The sequence below is a fragment of the Camelus bactrianus genome, chromosome 34 (assembly GCF_048773025.1).
Source record: "Camelus bactrianus isolate YW-2024 breed Bactrian camel chromosome 34, ASM4877302v1, whole genome shotgun sequence".
NCBI classification, from domain to species: domain Eukaryota; kingdom Metazoa; phylum Chordata; class Mammalia; order Artiodactyla; family Camelidae; genus Camelus; species Camelus bactrianus.
This window is the reverse complement of record NC_133572.1, coordinates 5196908-5224424: the sequence shown is the minus strand read 5'-3', so window position 1 is coordinate 5224424 and position 27517 is coordinate 5196908. Positions and strand designations below refer to the sequence as shown.

At 55.4% G+C, this 27517-nt stretch overlaps 1 protein-coding gene across 2 annotated transcripts; it reads right to left on the bottom strand.

The window, feature by feature from the left end:
* Positions 1-368: 368 nt before the first annotated feature.
* Positions 369-27474, bottom strand: CLSTN3 (calsyntenin 3). 2 transcript variants are annotated; one of them, XM_074357770.1, is made up of 19 exons: positions 27338-27474; positions 25457-25882; positions 23019-23141; positions 22345-22540; positions 20948-21156; positions 20535-20684; positions 20093-20278; positions 19364-19645; positions 18481-18593; positions 16039-16201; positions 15243-15299; positions 14371-14528; positions 14068-14216; positions 9358-9584; positions 8914-9084; positions 7946-8091; positions 7557-7692; positions 1397-1599; positions 369-1293 (listed from the first exon to the last, which is right to left on the bottom strand). In XM_074357770.1, exons 2-19 carry the CDS (start codon positions 25518-25520, stop codon positions 1153-1155), a joined length of 2874 nt encoding a protein of 957 aa, XP_074213871.1. In that variant the 5' UTR covers positions 25521-25882; positions 27338-27474; the 3' UTR covers positions 369-1152. The 2 variants fall into 2 exon arrangements, with proteins under 2 accessions (XP_074213871.1, XP_074213872.1); XM_074357771.1 differs by having other exon boundaries at positions 25457-26096; positions 27338-27472.
* Positions 27475-27517: the final 43 nt, after the last annotated feature.

The following is a 27517-nucleotide window of genomic DNA, read 5'->3' as shown; positions in this document are numbered from 1 at the left end:
TGTGTGGTCACTACCCCTGACACCCTGGGGGACACATCTCAAAGCTCCTTCTCTCTTATTACAAAGAGCATGGTTGCCTGCCGTCTCCCCCTGGACCCCAGGGCTGGCCGCCCAAGTGCTGTGGGCAAAATGTTCCAAGACATTGGGAGAGGCTGACCATGTACCCCCTCTTCCAAGAAGCACCGGCATGGGCAGCACTCCCCAGATTCTCTGTACTTTCCCAGCAGGTGCTAAGGAAAGAAGGCAGTGGGAGCTGACTGCCCCCCGGTGACACCCAGCCCAGCCCCTCATGTCAGCTCAGAGACCAGGGGGCCCGAGATCCCAGAGCCGCCCCGCACACAGCATCAGGCAGGCAGGAGGCAGCTCACTGAGCCTTTTTCTGGTTGTTTTATTTGAAAACCCTAGGGTGTGTCCCCTCCCTCACCACACCCAACCCCCTACCCCCACCCCAGGATGGGATGATGCCACACGCACACACGAGGCTGTGAGCTGCACACAGAACACAGGGGCTGCGCTCACGACGACATGAAAAAATATACATTATATATAATACACCCGGGGCCTCCCCCCAACTCCCATCCCCACAACCTAGCCACAGGCAGGTCCTGTAGGGAGGCCAGGGCTGTGGGAGCTCAGGCCAGGAGAAGAGGGGGAAGGGGACAAGAGAGGAGGGAAGGTGGGCCAGAAGAAGGAGGGATCCCCAGAGTGAAATCAAAAGGTTAGGAGTGGGGGTCGTAAGGGAAACAGGGAAGGCCCAGCTGGGTGGGGAGAGGGCCCCATGGACAGAGATGGGGGTGCAGATACAGGGTTTCCCTCAGCCCGGCCCCGGCCCCTCCCTCTGCTACTGACACCCCCCCACCCCAATTACAAGGCCAGTGGGGGAGAGACAGACATGGGTAAACGGAGGGGGTGGCTGCCTGGGAACAGAAAAGGCAGCCAAAGTGTCCCACACCAGGGGAGTGAGAGCCCAGAGGCACGGGGTGGGCTGCGGGCGGGGGCGGGGATGGACGCACTGGGGTCCCCACAGGTTCCGAGCTTAAGGGATGAGCTCTCTCCCTCTGGGTCTCTCTCGTCTCAGAAGGGCCTTCTGTCTCCTGGGGGTGTCTGTCTCAACAGGGCAGACCTCTCCCTGGCTGGGGGGACACGGAGGCCTTAGTAGCGGTGAGGGGGCGTCTCGATGATGCGTCTCTCGTCGCTGCTGGGCGAGTCGGCCGCCTCCGAGTCGCTGCTGTCCTCGTCCTCCTGCTGGCCACCCGCAGCACCCGCCACACAGGCCTGCCGGTTCTGGTAGGACTGGGGAGGCAGGCGGGGAGAGGAGGGGGCTCAGCGGGAGTCCTCGCTGCTGGGGGCACGCTCCAGCTGAGCCCTGACGGCCGCCCCTGCCCCTCAAACTCACCTCCATGGGGTTGACGATAATGGTGAGAGCTGAGTCATCCCAGAAGAGGTCGGGTTCCTTGGGGTCACTGGAGGCCCCTGGGGTCCCACCGGCCCCTGAGACGCGGCGGTGCAGGGAATGGATGCGCACGAGGCCCAGGATGACCATGAGCACCAGGAAGCCCACGCACACCACGATGATGAGAGTTGCGGCGCTCGGGACCACTGCGGGGAGAGCCGGGGGTGCCTGAGGGGACTGGCTGGGGAGGACTGGGAGGGCCTGGGCAGAGGGACCCCAGGAAGAAGAAGGATCCAGGATGGCTCATAAGGGCGGCCGCCCTGTAGAAGCTGGAGGGAAAGCAGAGCCCCACCCGGGGAAGGGCAGAGACAGGGAGGGAACCCCGTGGCAGGGCAGCTGCTGTTAGGGTGGAAGGGACAGAGAGACCGAGGAAGGGAGGTTTGCAAGGAGGCAGGGGCCGGCGGAGGAGAAGAGCTCCCAGCCATGTGCAGCCCTGTCCTCGGTGGACAGAGGGCAAAGACTGGACGCTGCCGGGGTCCTGTCTGTGACTTTCCCAGTGACCACTCAGCCGAGGAGGGAGATGCCCAGAGCCCGGTGGGGAATGAGAGAGGCAGCTACACAGGCTTGACGGTGCCGGAGGAGAGAATGTTCTCCCGCAACACCAGAGGAGAAGTGGGCTCTAAGCGTGGCCTGGTGGCCAGGAGGAGGTGCTGGCACCCAAGGCTGGAGACAGGTCCAAGGGGCAGAGAGCAGCCCCCTTCCTTACCCACCTGGACGGAGCTCACTCCTTGTCAGTGACACCTCCCTTCTCCTTGTGGGCTCGAGCCTCCTGGACATCTGGGGCCTCTGCTCCACCTGGGGTGTACCCTGCTCCCCCTCGGCCCTGTCATGCCTCTGAGCCTGCAACCCCACTCTGAAGCCTAGGCTCAGGGGGGTGTGGACTCTGAAGGGCAGTGAGATACTGAAGGGCGCATGCACCCTCACTCGGACCTTTGAGCTGATGGCGGCAAAGCAGACGTGCATGCACAGGTGCACCCCCAGGAAGAGCGTGTGGGCACACAGCTGGACCAAGGTCGCCATGCCCCACACCCGCGCCAGGCCTCGGCCAGCCCACACACCTGCCCGCACACCTGCCCGCACCAGCCACCTGGAAGCCTGCTCACATGGCAGGACCAAAAGGATGTGCCTGAGGGTCTCTAGCAAGGCACAGCAGAGCCACACATGCAGCGCCACCCAGCTCCCCACCAGCTGGGCAGTCCAGGCCACCCCTTGCAGGAGGACATGAATGCCACAGACACGGGCCGCAAGGGCCACAGAGCCAACAGCTGTGAACATGGCCTTGCCTGCCTCTTGCACACACACGTACAGCGCTCGAAGAAGCAGGAGGAGGCAGAGCAGGAGAGCCCGGAGCCCCAGGGAGAGCAGGTGGAGGTAAAAACCCCACACCCGCGCCCCCAGGCCCAGGGCCCTCCCAGGCAACTGGGTCACTGCACCCCACATGGGTGCACACCCAGGCCCGCCGTGTGGGCACAGCAGCTCACCTGACCACAGAGGCTCCGTGAGGCCTAGACCCCAGCCTAGACCCCAGCTGAGGGACAATGAGTGTATGCGTCACACGCGAGAGCACACACACACACACACACACACACAAAGTTACCCACAACCTCTAAGACTCACATGTCAAGAGAGAGCAGAGCACAGAGAAGCACACAGCACAGGAGGTCCCCATACCCTCCTCCCCCACAGCCAGCACACGCCCCACTGCCACTCGCTCCAGGGCCAACCAGGTGTGGGAGAAGGCCCTGCTGAGCAGGCACGCTAGCCTCACACCTCCCTGAGGCCACCCTGACGGCTGCCTGCCAAGTCGGTCCCTATCCTGACCTGACCCATAGCCTACTTGGGGCCACGGGCCAACGAGAGCTGACTCTGCTGAGCAGGGCAGGTGGGCTCCGTGAGCCCCCACTAAGGAGAGAAATGGGCCTGACTGGATCAGCACTTCTCAGTTCGCTGGGGACAGGGGACAAGGAAAGAGGGAGGCAGAGCTGCCCTTTCTGCTCATCTGTAGGAAGTAGACCCTCCCGGGGCTCCAAGTCAGTGGGTGAGATCCTGGGGCGTGACCCCACCAGCAGAATGCCCCCGAAGCCAAGCCCAGGCTCTAGGAAAAGTAGAGGCCCGCACCTCCAGTGGAGGCCGCAGCAGGTGACCTTGTTCTAGGGGCACCATGACAACAAGCCAGAACTTCTGCTTTGTGCCTTAATCAGATGCCTTTGTCCCGCTGAGCCCCTGGCCTGGTGAAGCAAATGACAAGTTGATGGCCAGGAATAAGAAGTGACCACAAGAAAGACAAAATGCAGACCCTCTATCTGCAGGCAAACCAAATATGGCTCATCAATTTAAAATGAGCAGGAGATCAGGGAAATGGAAGGACTTAATTAGCTACAGACAAAAATCAAGAGTTTAGTGCACCAGAAATTGACACAATGTAATTGACTGTACTTCAATCAATCAATTAATCAATAAAAAATTTTTTAAATAAAAAAGAGTTTAGGAAGTACAATCAACCCTTCTTACTGCATTAGATCCAAGCAGTTGATTCTGGCTTTGAATGACCTCCAAGGCCAACACGAAGGGGTGTTTTCATTTTAGCCAATGGCAGGTGTGAAACTCCTGCTTTCGTGTGGTTGTGCAACACTGCTGAAGCCTTGTCCACAGCCCCACGTGGTGTCCCCTTTCTGAAGAGCCTTGGGAGAAGCCTCTTTCTGCTCTGGGTCCCAGGGCTTCCCTTGAAGCAGTGGTTGGTCCCATCAAACGACCTTCCTAACGTCTCAGGTTTCCTTCTGCTTCAGCTACAAGGAAGCTCAGAGACCAAATTCTGGCCACTCTAACAACACACAGTATCTCAGCACCTATGTTATCAACTGACTTGTTGCCACGCTTTGTCTTCCTCTTACATCATCATCCTTTCCTCCCTGCTTCCTAATTCACTTTCTGTTTTTACCTTATTGCACTGTAGGTCTTACCACAAACTCTCAGATGCTTGTAGGTGACAAAGTAGGGAAATGATTTCAAACTTTGTTACACATTGACATCACCGGAGGACTTTTAAAAACCACTGATGCCTGGCTCCCTACCCCGAGACGTTCTGATTTAACTGGTGTACGGTGTAGCCTAGGCACCAAGCGTTTTTACTTCTCCCCAGGCAATTCGGATGTGCATCCGAGTTTGGGATGACTGGACAAATATTGTCTGCATCATCTCACCCTTCTCAGACAGCCTCATTCTCCCTAAACAGAAACCGCAGCCCCCGACCCCGCCAACCAGCCACCTCCAACTCTCAAACTGTCATTGTCTCGCAAGTCCATCCAAACTCCCTTCGACCCCTCAAGGTCCAAGCTTCACTCTGAATGCACTGCGAGACTGTCAAGCCCTGGCTGGCTGTCCCAGCTCACACTGATCTCCTTTATCTGGTGCACTTAGGGGCTTCGGAGAAACAAACCCCTTCTCATCAGAGGGGCTTCCATCTGCTTACTCTTCTGCATGGGCAGAGTGATTTGAAACTGCAAAGCCATAGCCCTGTGACTCCACTCTTGGGTGTTGGGAGGGGTAATGGAGGGAGCGACTTGAAGACTCTGAAAAGGCAGGTGGAAGGGGTTTTATGCGGTGATCTCCTGGTAAGCTCAGGAGATGTCAATCACCAGGGCCCTCAGGGGGAACTATGAACTCTCCTTTACTTGGGCCAAAATCAGGGGAAAAGCAAAAGCAGGCAGCAGCTCTCCATGGGAATCTCAGAGCAAGCTGAGTTGGCCTGGATGGCAGCTCAGAACAGTGGATGGAGAGGCCAGGAGAGCGGTGAAGCCTAGGGCAGGGCTTACAAACCCGGAGCATCCAAGGCAGCTCCAGGAAATGAGGGTGAGACCCTCGGCCGGCCAGGCCAGCCAGCGCAGGGCAGCTGGGAGCTCAGGAGAGGAAGCTCTGGGGCAGTTAGAATGCGGACTCCCTCCTCTGGGCCCTCACACCAGAGAAAATAAGGACTGAGAGTTCCCTCAGGCCCAGCGGCAAGGCCAACCTGGACCCACCTTGACCCTACTGAGTGGCAGGACCCAACATCCAACCCAGACAAGGCTGAGTAGGGTGACTCCCAAGGAAGGAACTGGAGAAGGAGCGAGGGAACCACGACGGGGGGAGAAAAGCTGGGCTATTTAACAAAAACGGGTTCCGTTTGCTCACACATCTCTAAAGATGGTGTGAAGCTTCCGTGAACCTTTGCAACTTGGTTAATGCCTTAGGCTCCCTCTTCACCCCTGCTGCCACCTGCTTTGCTGCAGGAATCACAGGAAAACACTTAGAAAGGCCTCTGCAGTTGTTTTCAGAGAGAGCAAGGGAGAGGGGAGCCAGTCCCAGGGAAAAGGAAATACAAAAGACAGGGCAGTGCTGGCCGCAGCCCTTGGAGAGGAACCCAAACTGAATCCTGGGGGCACCAGGGAGCTAGCCTCAGTCAAAGATGTCCTGGGGAGCCCTCAGGAGCTCCCCCAAATTAGGTGCAACTGTAAAATAATGAGCTTTTTCTTTTTAAGCATCAAACACAAACAGAGAGGGCACGGAGAGTGCGGGTCAGCGCGCGGGCTCTGGAAGCCTGTGCCCGGATCTGCATCCTGGCTCCACCACTTTCTAGCTGTGTGATCTTGGATAAGGTCCTTAACCTCTCTGGGCCTCCATGACCTTGCCTTTAGAGGGGGTAATTCTAGTATCTATTTCATTTGTTGTCTGTAATGAGTCACTGGTGAGCTGGCGTGAGGCCCACGCACATGGCTCCTGGCACACCGATGTAATCACTATTCTTATTGTCACGTGGTTGATGTGAGTGCTGTCGTTTCAGGGCAGAGTTCAGTGACTATGAACTTCCAAGAAAACACTTTTAGAACTCCTTAGGGAATTGCCTTCAGAGCCCACAGTACACCTTTAGACCTTTTTTTTGCGACAAATCTGTGCCCTTTGACATTGGGTTTTATGTTTAAAAACAAAATGCTGTCAAGAGCCAACTCTGACAAAACTGGCTGCTGAAGCTGGGTAATCCCGAACTGGGCCCAAAGCAAGGTGTGTCTCGAAGGTCACAAAAATAAATACATCTCATAAATTGACTTCGAAAGCAATTCCAAAAAGAGATTCCAAAAATCCTTTTCAGCAACCTCAGAATCATTTCACCGGTGTTAACAATGTGAGAGAAGACTCATTTCATGATATTTGGTGTAAATACTAGGTGACAAAACAGTTTGATCCCAACTTTGTTAAAAGAAAAAAAAAAAAAAAAAAAGACAGGCATAGACAAAACCCAGCACATAATAAACATATCATATGAATGGGGGCCAGTCGTGGTGGAATTATGGCTGACTGTTCTTCCTTATACTGATGGCTTCTAGTCTTTCTATAATTAAGCAGCTCTGAAATTGTGAATTAAAAATTGTATCACCAGTAAACCACCATGGCCAGGGAACGAGACTGCTTTGAAGGGCAGCACTCCATCTGGATGTAGCACTTTGCATCTTTGCATCTTTTGTTTTAGAAATAGTCTTATAGGGGGAGGGTATAGCTCAGTGGTAGAGCACATGCTTAGCACACATGAGGTCCTGGGTTCAGTCCCCAGAACCTCCCTTAGTAAATAAATAACCTAATTACTCCCCCCAAAAGAAAATTTAAAAAAAGAAAGTCTTATGAGTTTATAGATAGCACATAATTACATATATAATAACAACTTCCTCCTTGAGGACAGGCAGTGTCTCTATCCTGCAATTCTTTTGTATTCCTAATAGTACTTTAGGACAGTGCTAGCACACAGTAGGTGCTTAATACATACTTGATAGCTTTACCATCGAGGATCCTAGGTCCTGGGCTAACTTGATATTGTTGGGGGAGGGTGGCTAAACCCACACTGACTATGGTCCACGGCATGAATGCCCCTGTGATCACACAAGGCTCACATTCTCCATCAGGAAAAGTCAATGATTCAGGGGATACAGGGATTGGATCACAGCCCTCAATGGAGTCAGGTTCCACAAAGAACAGAACCCACCGCTCCACCCCCTCCTCCCTCCCAGAGGTGGTGGGGAGGATGCCAGCCCACTTCTTCCACCTGCCCGCCCTGCTGGCCCCTCGCAGCCTTACGTACTGGAGTTTCGGTGGGAGCTGGCCAGGCTATGTCCGGCCATCTCAGGCGGGGGCTGGTGACCACGGTGCAGGAACTGCTGGGAGCTGAGCATGTGGCTGGGGTGGGCGACCCGGTTCATGCTGTGCAGGACGCTGACCTGGGGAGAGGGCAGGCTCAGTGGGCGCCTCTCCCCAGTCCTACTCCACCCTTCCAGGGCCCATCTCTTCACCCCTGCCCCACAGCCTCCCCTCCTTCTCCACCCACCGGCTGGGCCAGGAGCCCCCTCCCCCCCACCTCCCCCCTCCACCTAGGCACTATGACTTCCATCCCCACCCACAGAGGGTTCAGTCCACTTAGCCCTGCTCCTCGCCACCGGGGTAGCTCTGGGAGGAAGGAGACCCTCTGGGTACCTCCACGATGAATTCATTGCTGGAGTAACGCCCATTCATTTCTGAGCAGGAGAGCCGGAATTTCCTGGCATAGAGGGCAGCTCCGTGTCGCAGGCGATAATGAGCCTGCCTTAGGATCTCTTCATACACAGTGATGCTCTCCACCCCTAGGGACCAGGAGGCAGCTCAGAGTAGAAGCCAGCGAAGGGGCCCAGGGCAGGACCCTGTCTCCCAGTCTCCCACCAGCTGACACCACACAACAGGGGTGTGACCTGAGTTCTCAGAAGGAGAGGTGCTTCCCTCTATCGTTCCCCCCACAACCCCACAGCTCTGCCTGACTGAGATAAAGCAACCCAGGCTCTGATTCCAGCTCTGCCCCCACCCCACCTCAGAGCTCTGCCTTCTTGGGAGGGATGGAGAGGAGACAGGGACAACCTGCAGGACAGAGGTGGGGACAGCAGGGCAGAAACAGAGAGGGGAAAACACAGAAGTCCTCGATGAGGGTCTGTCTGGAAGGAAATGGAAACAGGAGGGCACTGGTCATTCCACCTTCTCTTATTCTCCCCAGTGGAGGGTCCTTCGGAGAAGAGCAGGCTTCCTTGAGAAGCTACCAGGTCATTACAACCATTCACTAAGAGATGAGCACTTGACTTAAAGCTAGGCTGTGTCCATGAGATGAGCGAGACAGAAGACAGAGAAGGTGATGAGTCCCAAATGGCTAGAGGACTGGAAAGCTAGTCAGAGACTGAGCAAAGCAAGAGTGGAGCCTGGAGGGGAGGTGAGCCAGTCTGGAGAGAGAAGCTGGGGAAAGAACCACTGGGAACCTAAACCCTAGCCACCGCCTCTAAGGGCGATCTGGAAGCCAGAGGCTCTTCCAGGCTGGAGGGTGCAAGGTGGCGCTTGCACGCATCCCTTCGGGCTTCCCAGGTACTTGACCACAGGGAGGGGCTCAGACAAGGAAAGAGGACAGGCTCTGGGGGCCCACTGACCGGCAATGGTGAGGTAGGCGGACGTGTTGGTGAGCTCCAGGCCTCGCTGCTGCAAGGACGCCGTGTCCAAGAGCAGGCTCTCCCGCTCGGGGTCCAGGTCATCACCCACCAGAGAAATCTCACAGCCATCCAGGTTGTGCACAATCTCATCCGACATGCGTGTGTCCGTCACTGGGTGGGAGGGAGTTGGGATCTAGGTCAGAGCTCAAGGGCCACTCTCTCCCCTTCCAGGGTCATCCCCTGAGAGCTGTCAGCATCATTTCCAAGAACATCATGAGCCAACCCCTTCCTTCCACCCACGGCCTCCCACTAGCTCTCCTTCCTAGGGCTCAGTGGTTCTAGTCAAGTGAATGCAGGATGACGGCCAGTCTCAGATTTTCTCCATTCTGATTCCAGACGTGGACCTCTCCTCTGAGTGACATCACTCCCTGGGGTCATCCTTACCTGTGCCCTGCCAACTCTCATCCTTTTTGGCCTCCACCTGGTGAGAGATGGAGCAAGTGATTTGAAGATCAGGGAACAAAGGGACGCCTTCAGGTCCCTCAAAGTCCACCGCTGGGCGGGCAAAATGAGCAGTGCCACTCAGCAGGATCTGGGGGGCGTCGGGCTGAAGCACCACCACGTAGCCCTCCACTTCGGGGATGGAGACACAGGATTCTTCACTGAAGCACCTAGGAGAAGCGAGGAGAGAGGCAGCCTGTGACTCCACCACCTTGCCCTTAACCTAGATTCTGTCCATCACTCTGGACTTCCACCTCTACAGAGAGCACCCCACATCAGCGAGAGAAGGGAGGAAAGGGGGATAGTGTCTCTGCAAGACCACACCCCCCCCAGAGCAAAGCTGGAGGGGGAGACACCCTTTCCCGGGAGGATGCTGCTGCAGGGAGGACTCGGGGACAGAAGGTCAGGCAGCCCTGACCCACAGGGGTGATGACATCACCAGTGCCCCACCCTAAGCTTACGGAATGTCCATCAAACTGTTATTTTACAAACTGAACTTACAGAAATGTAGAGACATACACAGTTCTTCACACAAGAGGTTTAAAAAAAAAAAAGCATGTTCAGTACAGCATCTGGTAGATACACGCCAAAAAAGTATTCAACCAGAGTGGGGCTCAGGGAGAGCTTATCAAAGGGTGTCCTCTTCCTTGATGTGTCTTCCACTCGCTCCCTTCAATATCAGGGAAATGCACTTCGGTAGGTGACCTGATCTGACCCCCTTGGACCTACATCCACTGTCCCATGAAGCCTCACTGACCTTGGTGTCAGACACACCCTCCCCAGAGAACGCAGCCAGCCCAGCGTGACCATCAGCACAGCCACTCAGGAACACGCTCCCGGGGTCACCTCCAGCCGAACATTCTCACAGCCCGTGCTGGTTCATGCAGCATTTTGCCCATATTATTTTATTGAACTTTCTTTCACTGCTGTTGGGATACGGATGAGAAACCAAAGCTCTTGGGTCAAGCATCTTGGCCACACGAGAAATGTGCGTCCTGGTCTGGGTTGAAACCCATTCTTCCCATTCCAACCCACGATTTTCCCACTAAAGCACAGCCACCACGTGGGGCCTGGGTTTGCACGAGTCAAATCTGTTTATGAAGAAGTGCCGCCTCGAACAAGCAGTCCTCACAGGGGAGGCGGTGATCCGGGAGCGGGGCCTGTGGTCCACACGTCTGTGTTAACCGAAATGACTGTGCTGAAAGTACTCTTACCCACGTTATCAAGAAGGCCCAGATCCGAAAGGCGAAGGAGTAAACTCAGCAGGTACCATGAGCTCAGAGCCCCTGAGGGTATACCACACCCACGGTCGTTCAGAAAAGCCCAGATCAAAGCCTTTCGGGATGCAACCCCAGCACAGGCTCCAACAGACCTTCCCCCTGTGGCGGGCACTAATGACCTGGTCGAGAGACCAGAGCTGGAACACAAACGTTAAAACAAGGGCCAATATGGTCAGCATCACAGGAGTGGAACAAACAAACCCATGAGAGTCCAGAGAAGGAGAGGTTATTTCCGGCCAGGATGGGAGTGGGGCTTTTGGCAAGGGAGGTTAGGATCGATCAAGAAAAGTAGCAAGTGAGCTGGTGATTGAAGGAGGGTAGAAGGCTGAGCCTAAAGTGGAGGGTGAGGAGTCTGCTAAGGCGAGAGGAGGAAAGGCCAGGCCAGAGGATGGAGGGCTTTGATTGCAACTGCTGTGCGGTCGGCAAGAAGGAACCGCTGATGTCTTTTTCAGCAGGGAAGTGTGAGGATGAAAATTCTGGTTTAGGATCACTAACCTAGCCTCAGGGTGGAGGCCAAGCTGAAGTTAGAACACTAGAGTTGGTGGGCTAGTTAGAAGGCTACTAGCACCAGGCCAGGGGACAGGCAGTAAGGGCCTGCTGGAGTCATAACAGCAGAAATAGCATAAGAGGAGACAGATTCCAGACACGGGCACAGAGCGGGATCTAGGTGACCTGGCCAGTGATGGGGCGTGGAGGGTGAAGACAGGGAGGAATCCGGGGAGAGGGTATAGCCCAGAGGTAGAGCATGAGCTTAGCATGCACGAGGTCCTGGGTTCAATCCCCAGTACCTCCATTTAAAAAATTTTTTTAATATTAAAAAAAAAAAAGACAGGGCAGAATCAAAGATGACTCAGAGGCTGTAAGTCTGGGTGATTGCAAGGACAAAGTCACCATTACAGAAGCAGAGAATTCAGGGAGAGGGCAAGTTTGGGCATCAGCGCTCATTATTTCAGCTTTAGCTTGTTTATTTGAGGTGCTGGCAGAACTCCTAGACAGAGGTTATAGCAGGCAGGTAGAAATTCAGCAGGTAGAGCTGGGGAAGGAGAACAAAGCTAGAGAAAAAGATGCGGCAGCCACCTGTCCAGGGGCCGATGGCATGAGTACGTGGGCTTTCTAAGAACCCAAGAGTTCAAAAAAGAGGTTTAAAAAACAAAACAACACTTAGGGAAAACCTGCATTGACAGAATAATTGTGTAAATCTGGCTTTAAATGGACAGAAGTCCAAAAACTGAACATTGGAACACTGAATGCTGGAAGAACAGTGGAAGCTGGGGGAAGCCACACGGACCAGGGCGAGGAAACGCATCAGAGGCAGGAGGGTCTAGCTCAGCGGTAGAGCGCCTGCTTAGCCTGCATGAGGTCCTGGGTTCGATCCCCAGCACCTCCGTCAGAAAAATAATAAGAAGTAAATAAGCCTAGCTACCTTACCCCTCCCCCACCAAAACAAAAACAAAATGGAAATCCGTCAGAGGAAGGGAGGTGCTGCTGGTATCTGTCTCTCCCTGTTTCTCTCTCTCTCTCTCTCTCTCTCTCTCTCACACACACACACACACACACACACACGTATCCTGCTATATGTTCTCCTGCGACCTCAAAGAAGTGTTAGCGTAACACAAACCACATGGCAGCCCTGAAATGCAGGAAGGAGACCTCTCTCTCTCTCTTAATCTCATAAAAGAAAATGGCCTCTTCCCTCTGCTGAAGGACCCGCATCAGGCTGCTAGCCCTTGGATAAGCCTCCTCCCTGGGCAGGAAAGAGGTAGGAGGACTTCAGATGAGCCAGGCAACAAAGAGGGTGTCACCTCCCCCGTTGTGGGGTGCCGCCTGCAGCGCCCCACTCTAAGCCAGAAGGCAGAGCCCTGCTTCTGAGATGGCTCCTGAGGGCTGAGGCAATTCCTTGGTCCCTGAGCCAGATGAAAGCCCTTTAAAAGCTAGAGTTCTTTTTTTTTAATTCTTTTTTGGGGGGAAGTAATTAGGTTTATTCGTTTTTTTTTTTTTTTAATGGAGGTACTGGGGATTGAACCCAGGACCTTGTGCATGCTAAGCATGCGCTACACCCTCCCCCCACCCAAAATAGCTAGAGTTCTGACTAGAACATGGTGGGGCACATCCTCAGCGCTGATCTGCACCCCCATGACCTCATTTGCCCGTGGCCTTCAGCTTCACACTGTGCCCACGCCACGGACCAGCAAGCCCAGTTCCCAAAGGCCCTGCCCCTGCCCTCCTCAGCTCCAATCGCCAGGCCTGATGATCCAGCCCAGTCACTGCCCAGGGCTCAGAGCCCTCTACGCTCCAAACCCACCCCTGCCAGGACAGGGGAAAGTCGGAGAGCCTCTCCTCAGACAGCTTTTGGAGAAACTGAGGCAGGCGAGGGGAGAAGGGAACCTGGACTCAGGAAACCTGACCTCTACACTGTGTCATCCACCTACTAGATGGCAGCGTCTCCTAAAAACTGCCCCATAAACATGATAAGAGGTCAAAAACGCCTTCACATAATAGGAGCCGAAGTTTGCAGAAGGGACACTCCACTGGGCATTTGATCTGGATGACATCATTTATTCTCACAACAATTCCATGAGTTAGATTCTATTGTTATCCCTGCTTTACAGCATTTGCTCAGCGCTAAAAAGCTAGTAACTATGATGCTTTCATTACCTCTCAATCAATTTGTATTTTTAAACACCTAATATACGATTTTTCTTTTAAAGAATTCAAAATTGTTCGCTTAGAATTCAAAGTTAGCATATGTTTTCAATGAATAGCCAGACAGTAAATATTTTTTGATTTGGGGGGCCATACAGCGTCTGTCCCAGCTACTCAGCCCTGCCATCATTGGGCGAAAGCAGCTCATTTCCATAAACAACATGCAAATGAGCAGGCAGGCTGTGTCCTAATAAAACTTTACTTACAAAAACAGGCAGCAGGCCAGATTTGACGCAGAGGGCCTCAGGCTGCCAACCCACAGACTCAGGTCACCCTGTCGGACCTTGCAAGAGCTTGACGACTCAAGCAACTACAGCTCTTTGCCCAAGGTCATCCAGGCAATTAGTACTGAGTCAGAATTAGTGTCAGGTCTCCTGGCTCCCAGTCCAGTCCCCTCTTCGGTCCCACTTTACATGTCAGCATAGAGGCTGGGAGATTAAAACTCCCAAATACTGGACGTGCGCTTTAGCGGAAAGAGCAATGAGTTGGTTGTGGGAAAATCAGGGTGTAGTCCAGGCTCTTCCATCAGTAAGGCTGTGTCAGCTGGGCAGGTCAGTTTTCCACCCTTAAAATGGGGGATGCGTGCCCAGCCGTAGGTGGTACCCAAGGCCAAGGCGTTCTGACACTGTCTGGCTCTGTTCTGTGATTCGCCCGCCCACCCGACACTCACTTGACAGCAGTGGTGAGGCGCAGGGGCCTGACGCCCGGCGTGGCAAAGCGCAGAGTGTTCATGTAAGCCACATGCTGCAGGGCATGGTTGAAAGTCTCCACATCATCCCCCTCCAGGGTGAGCAGGGACTGCGAGGGGTTCACGTGGACCTGGGCCCCAGACACAGACAAGGCTGAGAGCTGGACCGGGAGGCAAGACCGGGAGGGGGAGGGGAAGGGGGCAGAGGTGGGGCTGTGGGGGAGGGGGGAAGGGCTGGGGCTGGGGGCATGCCCGGAGGGAGGGGGCTAGAGGAAGGGGCAATACCTTCATGCCTTTGCCCAGGCTCTCGAAATCCCTATAGTCCAGCCCCTCCCGACATGCATAGAGGCACTCGATGACCTCACGGCTCTCCAGGCGGCCTGAGCGCACGCTGAAACCAGCCAGGTAGCCGTGGAAGTAGTGGTGGATCGGCAAGGGGTCTCCTAGGGCAGGAACACAGGGGCGGACGGGTGGTGAGAGGAGGCGAGAGGGGAGGAGAGACGGCACAAGGAAAGGGGGCTGAGAGAGAGAGAAGGAGAGAGCTGAAGGCCTGAGTAAGGGAGCGGAAAGGTGGAAATGCAAAGAAGGAAAGATGGAGAGGGAAGCGAAGCGAATGGGAGAGGGAGCAAGCAGAGCGAGAGAACAGAAGGCAGAATAAAACCGGCCGAGGGGAGGGGAGGTGAAAAACAGAAACAACGGAACGATAAGGCTTCGGCAGAGGGAAAAGGGAAGAAGGACAGCAGGACCAAAGGAGGTAGAGGTGACCCAAGGTGGGAAAGGAGGAGACCGGGGAGGGGTCTACACGGTGCATGCAGGGAGCCCTGGGAAGAATGCGTGTGAGCTTCACGGATGCCCAGATCTCCCTGCCGCGGGCCTGCCGCCCGCCTCCTGCGCTCTGCTACCCGGAAAGCCGGCCCGACAGCCCCTTTACTTCACTCTTAGGCGGGAAAGGACCCCGGGCGCCCCGCCAGCTCCATCCGGCCGCGCGTTTCCCGGGGAGAGCCTGCCTGGCGGTGCTTCTGGGAGGCTCTGCCCCCTGGTGGGCGGGCCAGGCGCTAACAGCCAGGCCCGACCCGACGGCGCGGCCCGGGAGCGGGAGCGAGGAGCAGAAGGCTGAGACGTGACCTCTCCCGCCTCCACGTCTGACACTCGGGTACCTGGTGTGGCGTCCGTACTGTTGTCTCCTCCCTTTTCCTTCTCTTTGTTCTTCTCCTCTGGGGGAGAAAAAGTGCCAGTGAGCTCAGGCATGTGGGGACAGACGGACAGAGAGGAAGGGGAGGTCTCCCCCGCCATGCCCCTGCCCCTGCCCACGTAGGACTTGGATCTCTTCGCTGAGTTGTCAGGTCTCAGCCTCTCTGGCGTCTGTTACAGGCAAACCCTGGATAGGTTTCTGACAAAATACAAGGGCTCTGGTAAGACCCCCCCCACACACACACACACCAGACACACTACATGTACACATACACCACAAACATACACACCGCACCCCACACACACACCATATACATACACACACTACATACACATACACATCACATACACACATACACCACATACATACACACCCCCCTACACACACACACTACATATACATACACGCAAGTTCCCAGAGGGGAAAAAAATGAAAAAAATTGCTTAAAAGTGAAGAATGAGGACTCTCATAGGGTTGTTGTCCTCCGGTAGGGGAATGGGCTGTGGAAGTCACCACTGAGAAGCAACAAAGAGGGAAGTGGCCGAAGTTACAGAAAGAGAGATTCTGGTGATGGTTGAGCAGGAAATTCCTCCACGTCAGAGGCGATGAGCAGTCCAATAGGTGGGAGACACAAGGGGCTGGGGTCTCCCTGCCCAGCTGCAGGGAGCTGCACACAGGAGGTCGAGCTGCCCTTGCTCCTCCACCAACCACTGGAGGTGCCAACCATCAGTGTCCCCACGGAGAAGCTGGAGGGCACTTACCAGTCCAGCAGGCCCCAATCATGAGCGCGGGCTCCCTTCGGGGCGGGTGGATAAGACCATTGTCGTGGATGAGGGCAGGGTCAAAGGAGATGCCATCAGCATAGAGTGTGACCGTGGGGAACTCGAGGTTCAAGGCATAGTGATGCCATTCATCGTCACAGACCTGGGGGTGGGGAAGGGCAGGAACCCCTCAGTCACTCCATCCCCAAGGAACTAACCCAAGGCTCTACTGCACTTCCTGGGAGGCTGGGAGTCCCTCGTGCGTCCATCTTCAGGTAAGTCTTTAAAACTATAAACATCCCTAAGGAGAGTGTCACACTGTCCATCAACAGGTGCTATCCAGCCTGGGTGCAAACAGAACTAAAAGCTGTGGGTTTCTGCGAGGTTCTCTCCATCTCCGTTGCCACGCATCATTCAAGTCCTCCATCTTTCCTGCATGTACATGTTGCAACAGTCTGGTCCGAGCACTTCCACTCTGAGGTCTCGCCTCCTCCCATGTTTGCCAAAGGGATCTTCTTAAAATGTAAATCTGATCAGGTCATGTCCCTTCTGAAAGCACTTCAAAGGGCTTCCCATCTCTCAGAGTACAAAATTCAAACAATCCCCGACTGACAAAGTCCATCGTACACCTGATCACTGCCCATCTCTCCAACCTCAAATCCGGTCTTCACCCTTGTTCACTGTGCCCGAACTCCCTGGCCCTCTTTCCAGGCCTGGAACATGCTAAGCCCTTTCCTGCCTCAGGGCCTCTGCACCTGCTCTTCCCTCTGCCTGGAACTCTCTCTCCTCACGGCTGTTTCTCATCCTTTAGGATAAGCTCATGTTTTACAGCCATCACGCCCTCCCCAAACATCCAGTCTAAGGCGAGTTCCCCTCTCCCTGCCTCCTCTAGTCTGCCCCTTAGTCTTTTACTTGTTCTTTCAAAGAATTTATCACAATTTATCATTTTTTAATGGAGGTACCGCAGACTGAAGGCAGGACCTCGTGCCTGCTAAGCACGCGCTCTACTGCTGAGCTATACCCTCCCCCAATTTACCATTTTTATATGTCTACTTACTTTTTAAAAATCTATCTCCCCAACTATAATGTAAGCTCAATGGAGGTAGAGATTTTGTTCCATCTCAGACACCACTGTATCCCCAGAACCTAGCAGAATAGCAGGGCATTGGTACTGAACAAATATTGGTTGAATAAGTAAGGGTAAATGAAAGAAAAATCAAAATAGTAATGTCACCAATGTTAGCAACGTGGGGGAAACATCAAGAAGAAGCAGATGGCAGAATATCTCTTTAAAAGAGGACCACAAGGTCAGGGAGGGGGACAAATTAGGTGTTTGAGGTTAACAAATACACACTACCGTACATACAGTAGATCAACAACAAGGAACCACTGTAGAGCACAGGGAACTATATTCAATTTCTTGTAACAAGCTATAATGGAAAAGAACCTGAAGATACATGTGTATGTATATATGTATATATCTATAACTGAATTGCTTTGCTGTACACCTGAAACTAACATTGCACATCAACTACACTTCAATCAAAAAAATTAAATTAAAAATCAGAGGGCCACAGAAAGCAGAAGCTTCTGCAGACAGCCCTCAGTTATCCAGTTTGCGGATTTTCATTTCTCTCTCTTCCACTTCCTGCCCCTTGTCAACCATCGGCTTACTCAGCCACTCCACCGGGGCTGGGGGCGGGGGCGGGGGGTGCAAGCAAAACAGAAGGAGATGGAAACTCAAACTAGTCCCCAAGGTCCTTGTGGTCAGCTTGGAGAATGAATAAAGAAGAGGCTGCAGCTGTTGGCTCAAGAGATTTTTCTTTTTTCTCTTTCTCTCTTTCTTGCCTGTTTTTATTTAGCCCTCATAATCATGGCTACTAGTAAGAACTCACATACATAGACTGCTTTTCAGTCTATAAAGGTCTATTACATCATTTAATCCTACAACCACCCTGGGACATAGAATTCTTATTATCCACATTTCACAGGTTAGAAAAAAAAACACCACATTAACTGAGATTTCCCTGCTAGTAAGTTCCCCTGGCAGGACTCAAACCCGATCTATGAACCTCAGACTACTTATTTCCTCGATTTCAACGTGCTGACTTCTTGAGAGTGAGGGATATGCACTGTTAAGTTTCTAGATAAGAAAGAGATGAAATAAAACAAAGGGCAGGGAGATGGTTGGTTGGGTTTGGTGTTAGTAGTAATTTGTTCCCTACTTCCTTTTAATCCAGGAGCGCTTTCTGTAGGAGACAAGCCTTGGAGAAAAACAGAACAAGAGGGCCAGGCAGTAGAATGGCCAGGAACTGAAAGCAGAGATTGAAAGAGGGGACACAGGGCAACCCAGAAAATGCCCACCTTGGCCCTAGGACCTGCTCCCCCGAAGGTAAGTTACATCCATCCGCCCCGCTTCCCAGGAGCCTGGCCCCACCTCACCTGTTCCAGCTTCCAGAGAAACTTGACCGGGCGGGCGCTCTCGAGCAGGGGCCAGTAGAGGAAGGCAATTCTGCAGCCGTGGACAGTCAGTGAGTAGTGAGAGAAGCCGTCCTCTGAGGGAAGAGGGTGGGGACGGGGGTCAAACACAGGGCCTGAGGCAAGAGCAGGTTCAAAGCACCATGAGGGAGGGGATGCTGGCTTCTCATATCCTCTCAGGTGCTACCTCTCCCTCGTTCTCTAGCATCACTCTCGCTCCCTCCCAGTGCCCCCCACCTCTCACACACACACACAGTCCAGTCTAGGGCTTCTCGGCCTCTCTAATTGGCTGAGGGGGGACACTGGCCAGCCTGCTGCCACCCGGATCTTCACTGGTCCTTTGCTTAATACAAACAATACAAACTTGGCTAACAATCCTTTTCAGGTCAAGGGAAATGGGCCCCGAGAGGTGACAGAAACGAAAGAGCAGGTCAGGGCTGAGCCCGCCCGACAGGGACGCGCCACTGCAGTAGAGGGAGGAGGGGCCTTACAGGAGGGGGGGTGGAAGAGTAAGGAGGGGGCACACTGTTACTCAGGCTCTTCCACTGCGATGGGAGGGTCATGATGGGAGCAGATTTGGGGGGCAGCCTTACTACATGGTGGGATGCAGGGCAATCGGGCAGCTGCAAAGAAGGACAGGAGTGAGCAGTCCCAGGGCCCTCTGAGAGCACTGGGAATGCAACTTGCTGTATTGGAGTAAATCGCGGGAATCTGAAACCTGGCACCGCTACCTTACAGATGAACAGAGAGGAGGTGGCCCATCCTCGGTCACAGACCAGACAGGGACTGAGGCAGGACGAGAAGCTGGTCTCCCCACTCTCAGACCGGTGCCCTGAGGAAGGCTCACCATTCTGGACGGTGTTACACATGATGGTTTCCTCTTCCTTCTTGCCCTTGTTGGGAGTTACGCCATGCTTCATCCAGAAGGACAGGGTAAAATGGTCACTGAGGCTGTCCTGGGGCCCAGAGCCCAGCCCAGCTGTGCCACCCAGTGGCACCTGCACAGCCTGGGTGCCGTTGAACCAGTAGATGAGGCTGCTGTCCTGGCTGTAGTGCACTGACAGCCCCGCCGTCCAGTTGGCATTGGGGCCAGGCATGGGCAGCAGATCCACCTCCCCAGGGGCAGCACCTGCAGGAGCCCCAGGAGGCACAGGGGTCAGAGCCGAGACACAGACGACGGGGAACAGGATGCAGGCAGGGAAAGGGTGACTGATGGGGAAAGATTTCCCCCAGCTCGTTTCACCACCTCTTCTGGCCTTTCAGCGACAGCAAAGGAGTGAGCCTCTCCTCTAGGAGTAGCTCCCTTTTAACCTCACCTCCTCCAGCTCCTCATCTCTCCTGCCACTGCTCCACAATGTATCTGGCGACCTTCCTGTGCCACCATCTTACATCTCTGCCAGCCACACATTTACATGCTCTTTGGACCGCAAGACATAACCACGCGCCACGCCCCTGTGGGTGTGTACACGCATCTACAGACGGGCAAAGGAAGACGTAAGACAGATCCTCAAGAAAGAGGCAGAGGAGGGTCAGGCAGAGGCTGAATGGGAAGGGACAGCCCGGGAGGCACACCCACCGCAGAGTTTCCGCAGTGCCCGCTCTGAGTAGTTGTCACGGTCACAGCCCTTGGCCACATGGCTGGTCTGCAGCTCTATGGCGGCCTGAATGTTCCAGAGAGGTTCATCACAGGTCTCCAGGCGGATTCCAGGGAACAAAGCCAAGCTTCCGGCGCCTGGTGCATATTCAATCCTTTTGTTCCAGCCTGCAGGGGTGTGAGGAAGAGGGTGGTGGAGAAGCAGATGGGTGAGGCAGCCCCTCCTATCCCTTCTGCTCTGGCCACGCCCACTGACAGTCTCTGGCTCCTCCGAAAATGGCCAGCCACGGTGGACAGCTTGTGGCCTGCCCAAATATCCCTCCCTCGACTCCTAGCCTGGCCCCCGTGATTGTCAGAAGGGACGAAAAGGGAGACCAGGGTGAATGGTGGGTCATGAGACGGGTCCCAGAGCCGAGCTGCTCACCTTGCCAGCTGGGTTTACAGGTGGGCTTCACCTGGATCTCCACCTCGGCATCATCTGCCGCCCGCTTCTTCCCACAGTCATAAGCCGTCACCGTGAACTTGTAGAGCCTCTCGCCGCTGTACTGCAGCTTCTCCGTGTTCTCAATGTTCCCTGGGGTGGGGGACAGAGAGGGCCAGGAGCGCTAGAGGCAGTTCAGGGAGGCCAGGGAAGGACTCGTGAGCTAGCTGGGCAGCAGGTGAATTAGGCAGTGAGAAGCTAGAAAGAAGGAAACTGGGGGATAGGCTCCGTATCTGGGAAGGAGGGAGAAGGAGGGAGTGGAAGCAGGATGTGAGGGCAGGAGAAGTGGAGAGCGCAGACCTGAGGTGTCCTGAGGGATGGTGGTGCATGGGGCTGAGCAGCTGGGGTGGGCTCACCGTCGTTGTCGATGAGGAAAGGGGTGTTGGGCGTGAGGATTTCATAGTAGCAAATCTGGCTGTACTGAGGGGAGCAGTCGCCGTCGATGGCCTCCACCCGTAGGATGCGGTCGTAGAGTTTCCCCTCGGTCACGGCCGCGCGGTACAGTCGCTCCACAAACACTGGGGCAAACTCGTTCACATCGTTGACCCGCACATGCACGGTGGCCCTGCAGGCACCAGAGCAGAAGTAGGACAAGGGAGGGTCAGCGACAAGTAGGAATCCAGACAGGGAGACAGAGAAGGCGGGAGCCAGTGGGTCCTGAGCCTGGGGCCGTGAGAACACTCATCTAACCGCCCCCTGCACCCCAGGGCACCAGGCACCACCAGGGAGAGGTAAGGAACGACCCCAGGGGACACTGATCTGGATGAATTCTGTACAGAATGCTGTAGGTTGGGATGGCAAGACAGGGGCAAGACAGTGGAGTGTGTGTCCAGCAGGTTGTTCCTTCACAATGATCAGATCCAATGGGATAATCAAGGAAGTGCAGAGTAAAAGCCAAATTAAAACCAACTACATTAAGGGAAGAAGCATTTGTATAAGACACAAATCGTCTTGACGTGTGCGATGAACAAGACAGCTGTGGCCCCTCCTCGCTCAGGGCCCCACAGGGGCAGCAGAGCTGGAGCTAAGCCCTTCGTGCTGAGCCCCGTCCCCAGCCCAGATCCGGGTGCCCAGGGCCCAGAGGGAAGGGTCCTAGCTCCCAATGGGAAACTGAGTCACAAGGAGCAATTTATCTCTAGCACCTCTAGTGGCCAGGGATCCTGACCGCAGATCTTTCCCCCATTCTGAAATGACAAGCTAGCTGGGAACAGATGTAGGGGTCCCAGGCCCAGCCCACCCTCCCCTAGAGCAGTGCGTGTGCATGTGTGTGTGCTGTGTGTGAGTGAGGTGCACAGTGCCAGCAGATGACCGGGCAGTTGAAAGGAATGTGGGTGTGTACTGATGAGCTCAGCCTCTCCCTCATTCTCCTCAGCATCCTAACCCCCGGGTATAGAGCCCCTTCCCGTGAGGCAGGCACTGCAGTGCCTGCTTTTTACATAAACTGTCTCCTTTCATCTTCACAGCAACCTACAGAATTCTTTATTATCCCCATTTTACAGACAAGGAAAAGCAGACCCAGAAAGGCTGAGAAGTAGCCCAAAGTCATAGGCAGCAAAGCCAACGTTAGATCCAACTGAGTTCTACCATATGCTTCTGTCACTCTGGCTGAAGGCTCCTGGGGGACAAGGCTGTGTCTCCAAACCCCATGGGCAGAGGGGGGCGGGGCAGACAGTCAATGACTGCACACAGAGGATGGGGAGGGCCTGCGCGAGAGCAGGCCTGCAGTGGAGGGCGGGGACCATGGCTTCCTCACTTGTGGGACTTCTTGGTGTTGGCCCCATCGGGACCCTCGCCACAGTCGTAGGCCTGGATGGTGAACGTGTGCTCCTTCTGGGCCTCGCAGTCCACTGGCTCCTTGGCCCGGATCAGCCCTTCTCCTGTCGCCTTGTCCAGGATCACGGCCTCAAAGGGCACCCCCGACCCATGGAGCCGGAAGCCACAGATCTCACCTGGCCGGGCGGGAGGGAAGGCTGAGGTCCCTGCATCACCTCCAGAATCTCCTTCCCAGCCTCGACCCCTGCCCCCGACCACCACCACCACCGGACCGTCTGGGACTCCCACTTCACCTCTCCTCCCAAACCCCTGGCCCTTCTCTCACACACGGAAAGCATTCATTTTCAAACATACAGCTCAGACCCCAGTCTCCCTGAGGTGCCACCTCTCAGAGCCACCAGGTCTGAGATCTGGCAAAATTTTGATGCGTTAACCCCTGCCTGCCCACATCCTTCTCTCTGGCTCCCTTTCCTTAACTACCATTCTTCACCGTTGCCCATTCCCTCACGGAGCCCACTTCTTCCACTTTCCCAAAGCCTCCTCCCCACGTCCTCATGGCTCTCCTTCCCAGGACCTCCCCTCTCCTCGCTTGCCCCGGCCCCCAACCCACTTCTCTCCATCCCACCCGCCTTGCCCTGCCCCCACCCCAGTTACCTGCATAGCGCAGTGGGGCATCCTTGTCCAAGGCAAAGAGGGGTGGGTTCAGCAGGACCGTGTTGTCGTTCTCCATGACGATGCCCTGGTATTCTGCCTCGATCCATGGCTTGTGCTTGTTGGCTGACCCCCCAGGGAGAAGAGGGAGCACCTGTGAGCTGGCCCTCCACCGCCACACAACCCTTGTAGACCCAGACAACCACACTCCAGTGTCACCACCCTTCCCATCCCCTGCAGAAGCATCTGCAGGAGGATGGGCTGAGGACAAGAAATCAGCTCTGAAAGGAGTCAGAAGGTCTGTGGGAGGTCACAGCCTTCTCCTAGGGCAGGATAGAGTTTCCATGGCAACAGCCTGCCCTGGGGGTGGGTGGAGGGAGACTGCCATCTCCCCTGGGAAATATGATCAGAAGAGACTTTTCTTTAGGGACTTCAAGTGGACACTGGGCATTTAAGGAGCAGTGGTGGGCCACCAGAAAGCCCTGGGAAAAGGAAAGGATAGATAAAGGGCGGAGTTGAGATTAGGAAAAGAAGAAGCCTAGAAGTTTCTTTAGACTCTCCTGAGTGTTCATCCTCTCCACCATCACCACCTCACTTCAGTCCTGATCCTGTCCTCTCCCAGCCAAGCCCCATCCTAAGGCCATTCTCCCGGAGTAGAGAGAAGAAGAGAAAAGAGAGACAGGGAAATATATAGGACAGAGGGAGGGGGACAGAGATGGGCAGGGCTGGAACAGAGGAATCAACGCCAAATGACTGGACCCAGCACAGCTGACATCCTCAGGGATTATCGAACTGGCCTAGAAACACGACAGATCCCCTCCCTGCTTCTCACCCTCACACCCAAGGGAACACACTTGTAACCAGCACGTTTCTATGTCCCCCACAGGGCCATCGAACCTCATGCTCCCTGAACCCCACTTTTTATACAGACTGATGGCTGAGTCCTCATTCTTGCCTCCCCTCTTCCCTTCAGCCACCCGCCAATCCAGGAGAGATGTGGGACTCAGCCTCCGGATCTCTCGTCTCCTACCAGACTCAACTCAATCATGTCTCCTCCCGAGGACCAATCTCTCACTAGCTTGATGAGGGGCTACAGGGAAGGTGCAGAGGCCTCCCGCCCCTTCTACATCATCCCAGCCCCAACCTCCTCTACATCATCCCAGCCCCAACCTCCTCTGCCTGCTCCATCAAATCAGGCCAACCCCCAAGTTCCCAAAGTACATTCATGACGGCCCATTAGGGAGACATGGGTGGAGGAAGACATACCATCAGAGGGAAACTGAGTCACCCAAAGGAACTAACCCTCAGACGTCATGATGAGCAAGAAACCCTGGTTTCCAGTCTTTCTTCCAACTACCCCTCCAAAAGCCTTCTGGTACCTGAATGCCTGCCCCTTCCTTGCTGAGGACCCCCGTAACTCCCTTCTCTAGCGGCAAAGGAGAGAGCCACAAGATGGTGCTCAGAAGGCAGCACAGGAAGGCTGAGAGTGGCTGAGGTCAGAGAGGATGGGGGGCTGTGCACAGCTCACCCCCCACCCTGCCCCCTCCCTGTCTCCCTGCCCTCCTCCTCTCGGCCACCAACTCTTCCCTAGTGTCCATCTCCTTTCACTCACTCGTGGGCTCCTTGGACTTCCCCTCCCTACCTGTTCTTCCTGACTTCCCCTTCATTCCCCTCTCCTTTTTTGCCTCCACCTTGATCTGCATCCATCCCCTCTTACCCCCTCCCACACCTCAACTCCCTTCTCCTTCTTGCCTTTCCTCTCACCCCTCATTTAGCACCTCCACACACCCATTTCTGCCCTCTGCTGCCCCTCTCCACCTATCTGAGCACTCTTCCCCGCCCTGCTCTGGGTCCTACTGATGGCCTCACCCAGCTGAATTTATCCGCTGTCTGCCAGAGAGGGCAGCTCTGGTAACCCACAGCCCAGCTGCGTGCAGGCATCAGGGTAGAAATGCAGAGGAACACGCCAAAACATACGTGCTCCGAATTGCTGAGCTGCAGGGAACAGTTTCTCCCCAGGATGGGACGGAGATGGACCAGATGGCTCTGCCACACACCCTCAGGGCCGGCATGGCCCAGTGAAAACGGAGAGCCCCCCAGAGATGCGTCTCGCCCCTCAGAGGCAAGTCCCTCTGACACCTGAGGTATCTCCAGCAGGGAGAAATTGGAGGAGGAGGGGAGAGAGACCCCAGGATGAGATTGGGGACCAAACCGGAGCAAGAGAAGCACATGGGTAGAGATGGACCGGAGAGGAGGATGTGGCAAAGGGGATGCGAGGGAGAAGAGAAGGCGGCAGGTCTGAGAAAACGATGGGAAGGCTGATGGTCTGAAAAACCACCTGTCATGTGCCAGAGAGACTCAGCGGCTCCTGCCCACCCTGACCCCCACATCACCCTGCCAGATACCTTGCTTTCAGCGCCCCCAACCCCCACCTCACTCACCTTTGTTACAGGAGCTCGAGGGGAGCAGGAAAGCCAGCAAGAGGGGCAACAGCAGGCGGGTCATGGTCCGGCGGGGCGGGGCAGGGCCCGATCGCTCTCCCCCGGGAGCCTCGAGCCGGCTTCGTCCACCTTGGGGGGGTGATGCAGGGGCGCTCCGCGGAGGGGAGGGGAGAGCGCGGGCGCAGGGAGGAGACCGCAAGGAGTCTGCCGCCCACGCTAGTCCATAGAGCAGACCCGGGCAGACCCCAGCCTGGGTGGCCGAGGTGAGGGCCTTGCAGTGGCTTCTTCTCCTTCGCCCGGGAGCCCGGCGTCCTCTCTCCCTCTCTCATTCCCACCCCATCCCCGCTGCTGCAGGATGACGTCAGCACAGCCAGGCGAGGATTGATGGGGCCGCTGGCCAATCGGGTGACGGGGGGGGGCCAGGTGCTGCAGGGGGGGAGGGAACCAATGGGACTGGGCAGCAGGGGCGGGAGGATGTGTTAGGGCTTTTCCCCCCCGACCGCAGTTTGGGGGAGCAAGGGAACTGCGGGGGTTGGGGAGGAAGCTGGAAAGCCGTAGAGGGGGCGGGAAATCAGAGGGAAACGGGGAGACTCGAGAAGCTAGAACCCCGGGGGTGGGGAGAGGAGACGTCAGTGGAGACCTGAGAGAGGCGAGGAGGGACAGTATCCACGTCACCCCACCATCACCACCCCCGCCACCAACTCTGCATTAACCTTTTTTCACAGCCCATCCCATCAGCAAGTCCCTGCTGTGTGCCTCCAGGGAAGCTAGAAGTAAAACCCGCAGCCCGACCCCCGGAGAGATGCTGCATTTCAGCTCCCAGACCCAGGTCTCTGAGGAAGCCATGGGGTGGTCAGCAAGGCCGCAGGAAGGGGACTGGAGAGGGAGGGAGATATTTGTGTTCACCCCATACACACAAACACCTGTCGGGACAGTTCACCACCAGGGGGGGATTTTTCCCACTGCCTACCCTCCCTGCCTCCCTCTCCCCAAATTTCCCACCTTAAACTATGGTGGGAGGAGGGTGTAGCTCAGTGGTAGAGTGCTTGCTTAGCATGCACCAGGTCCTGGGTTCAATCCCCAGTGCCTCCAATTTAAAAAAATTAAAAATAAATAAACCTAACCCCCCCCCCCAAAAAAAGGAAAAAAATCATGGTGAACCAACCGGGTTGATTCTGAAGCCGGGAAGTTGGTAGGTTTGAGAGACGGAGAAGAATGTGTGGGGGCAGAGATGGGGGAGCACAAGGATTTAGGCTCACACCCCCTCCATGGGGAAACATCTGGGCACACCTGCCATCCAAGGGCTGGGGTTGGGGGGTGAGGGATGGTGTCATCAGCGACTCCAGAGGGAGGGGGAAGCCCCTGGGTCCAGAGCCAGAGAGTGTAAAATTCTCCAGAAGAGCCAACCAAACTCCTCCCTCGCCTTCTGCTCCAGACCTTGAACTCAGCACCTCATCAGGCTGCTGACAGTCCCCTTTGTAGTTTCCCTGCTTCCTTCCTAACCGCTCTGTAGGACAAAGAGTCTGGAGCGCCGGCCATTGTTGGGCCCCAGCTCAGAGGAGCTGTCTCAGGGAGCTGTGGGGGCCAGAGCCATGGAATTTCCCTCACTGGGACTCCGGGCCAGCTGGCTGTCCCCTTCTTTCCCCACCTCTTCCACCTCGTACCTTTTAGGATCCCTGACTTAGCCCCAGGAGCTCGGGATACTGTTAGAACTCACCCCTGGGCGAGCCTGGGAGAGCCCCACCATCACCCTGAGCCTCGAGCCTCGCGGCAAGACCCGCTCTCCTGCTGTGCCTGCCCCTCGGGCTCTGGGACGGTTCCCAAGTCTGCCAGAAATGGGCTAGAAGCCAAAACTGCCCTCCGGAGAGGCTCAAGTCTTACCTGACTGACAGCCCCAGATCCTGCTCCAGGTTCCTTCCTCAGGAAAAGCCAAGGTCAGGCACAAACTTGCCAAGTCCCTGCCCCTCTCTCGGGCTCCAGACACCAGCCTCACACTCATCGTGGAGGGAGGGAGGGAGTCTGGTGGGAGCTCTTACTGCAACAGGGCCCCAGTCTATAAAA

What these genes read in the sequence shown, in the direction of transcription:
- CLSTN3 (XM_074357770.1), bottom strand. Translation starts at nt 25,520, where the DNA reads ATGACCCGCCTGCTGTTGCCCCTCTTGCTGGCTTTCCTGCTCCCCTCG. An exon ending in GGCACTGCGGAAACTCTGCG is followed by an intron (nt 19,646 to 20,092) that starts GTGGGTGTGCCT and finishes GGGCTCCTGCAG; the next exon opens with GTGCTGCCCCTGGGGAGGTG. An exon ending in CGCCTACCTCACCATTGCCG is followed by an intron (nt 8,092 to 8,913) that starts GTCAGTGGGCCC and finishes CCTGGTCCCTAG; the next exon opens with GGGTGGAGAGCATCACTGTG.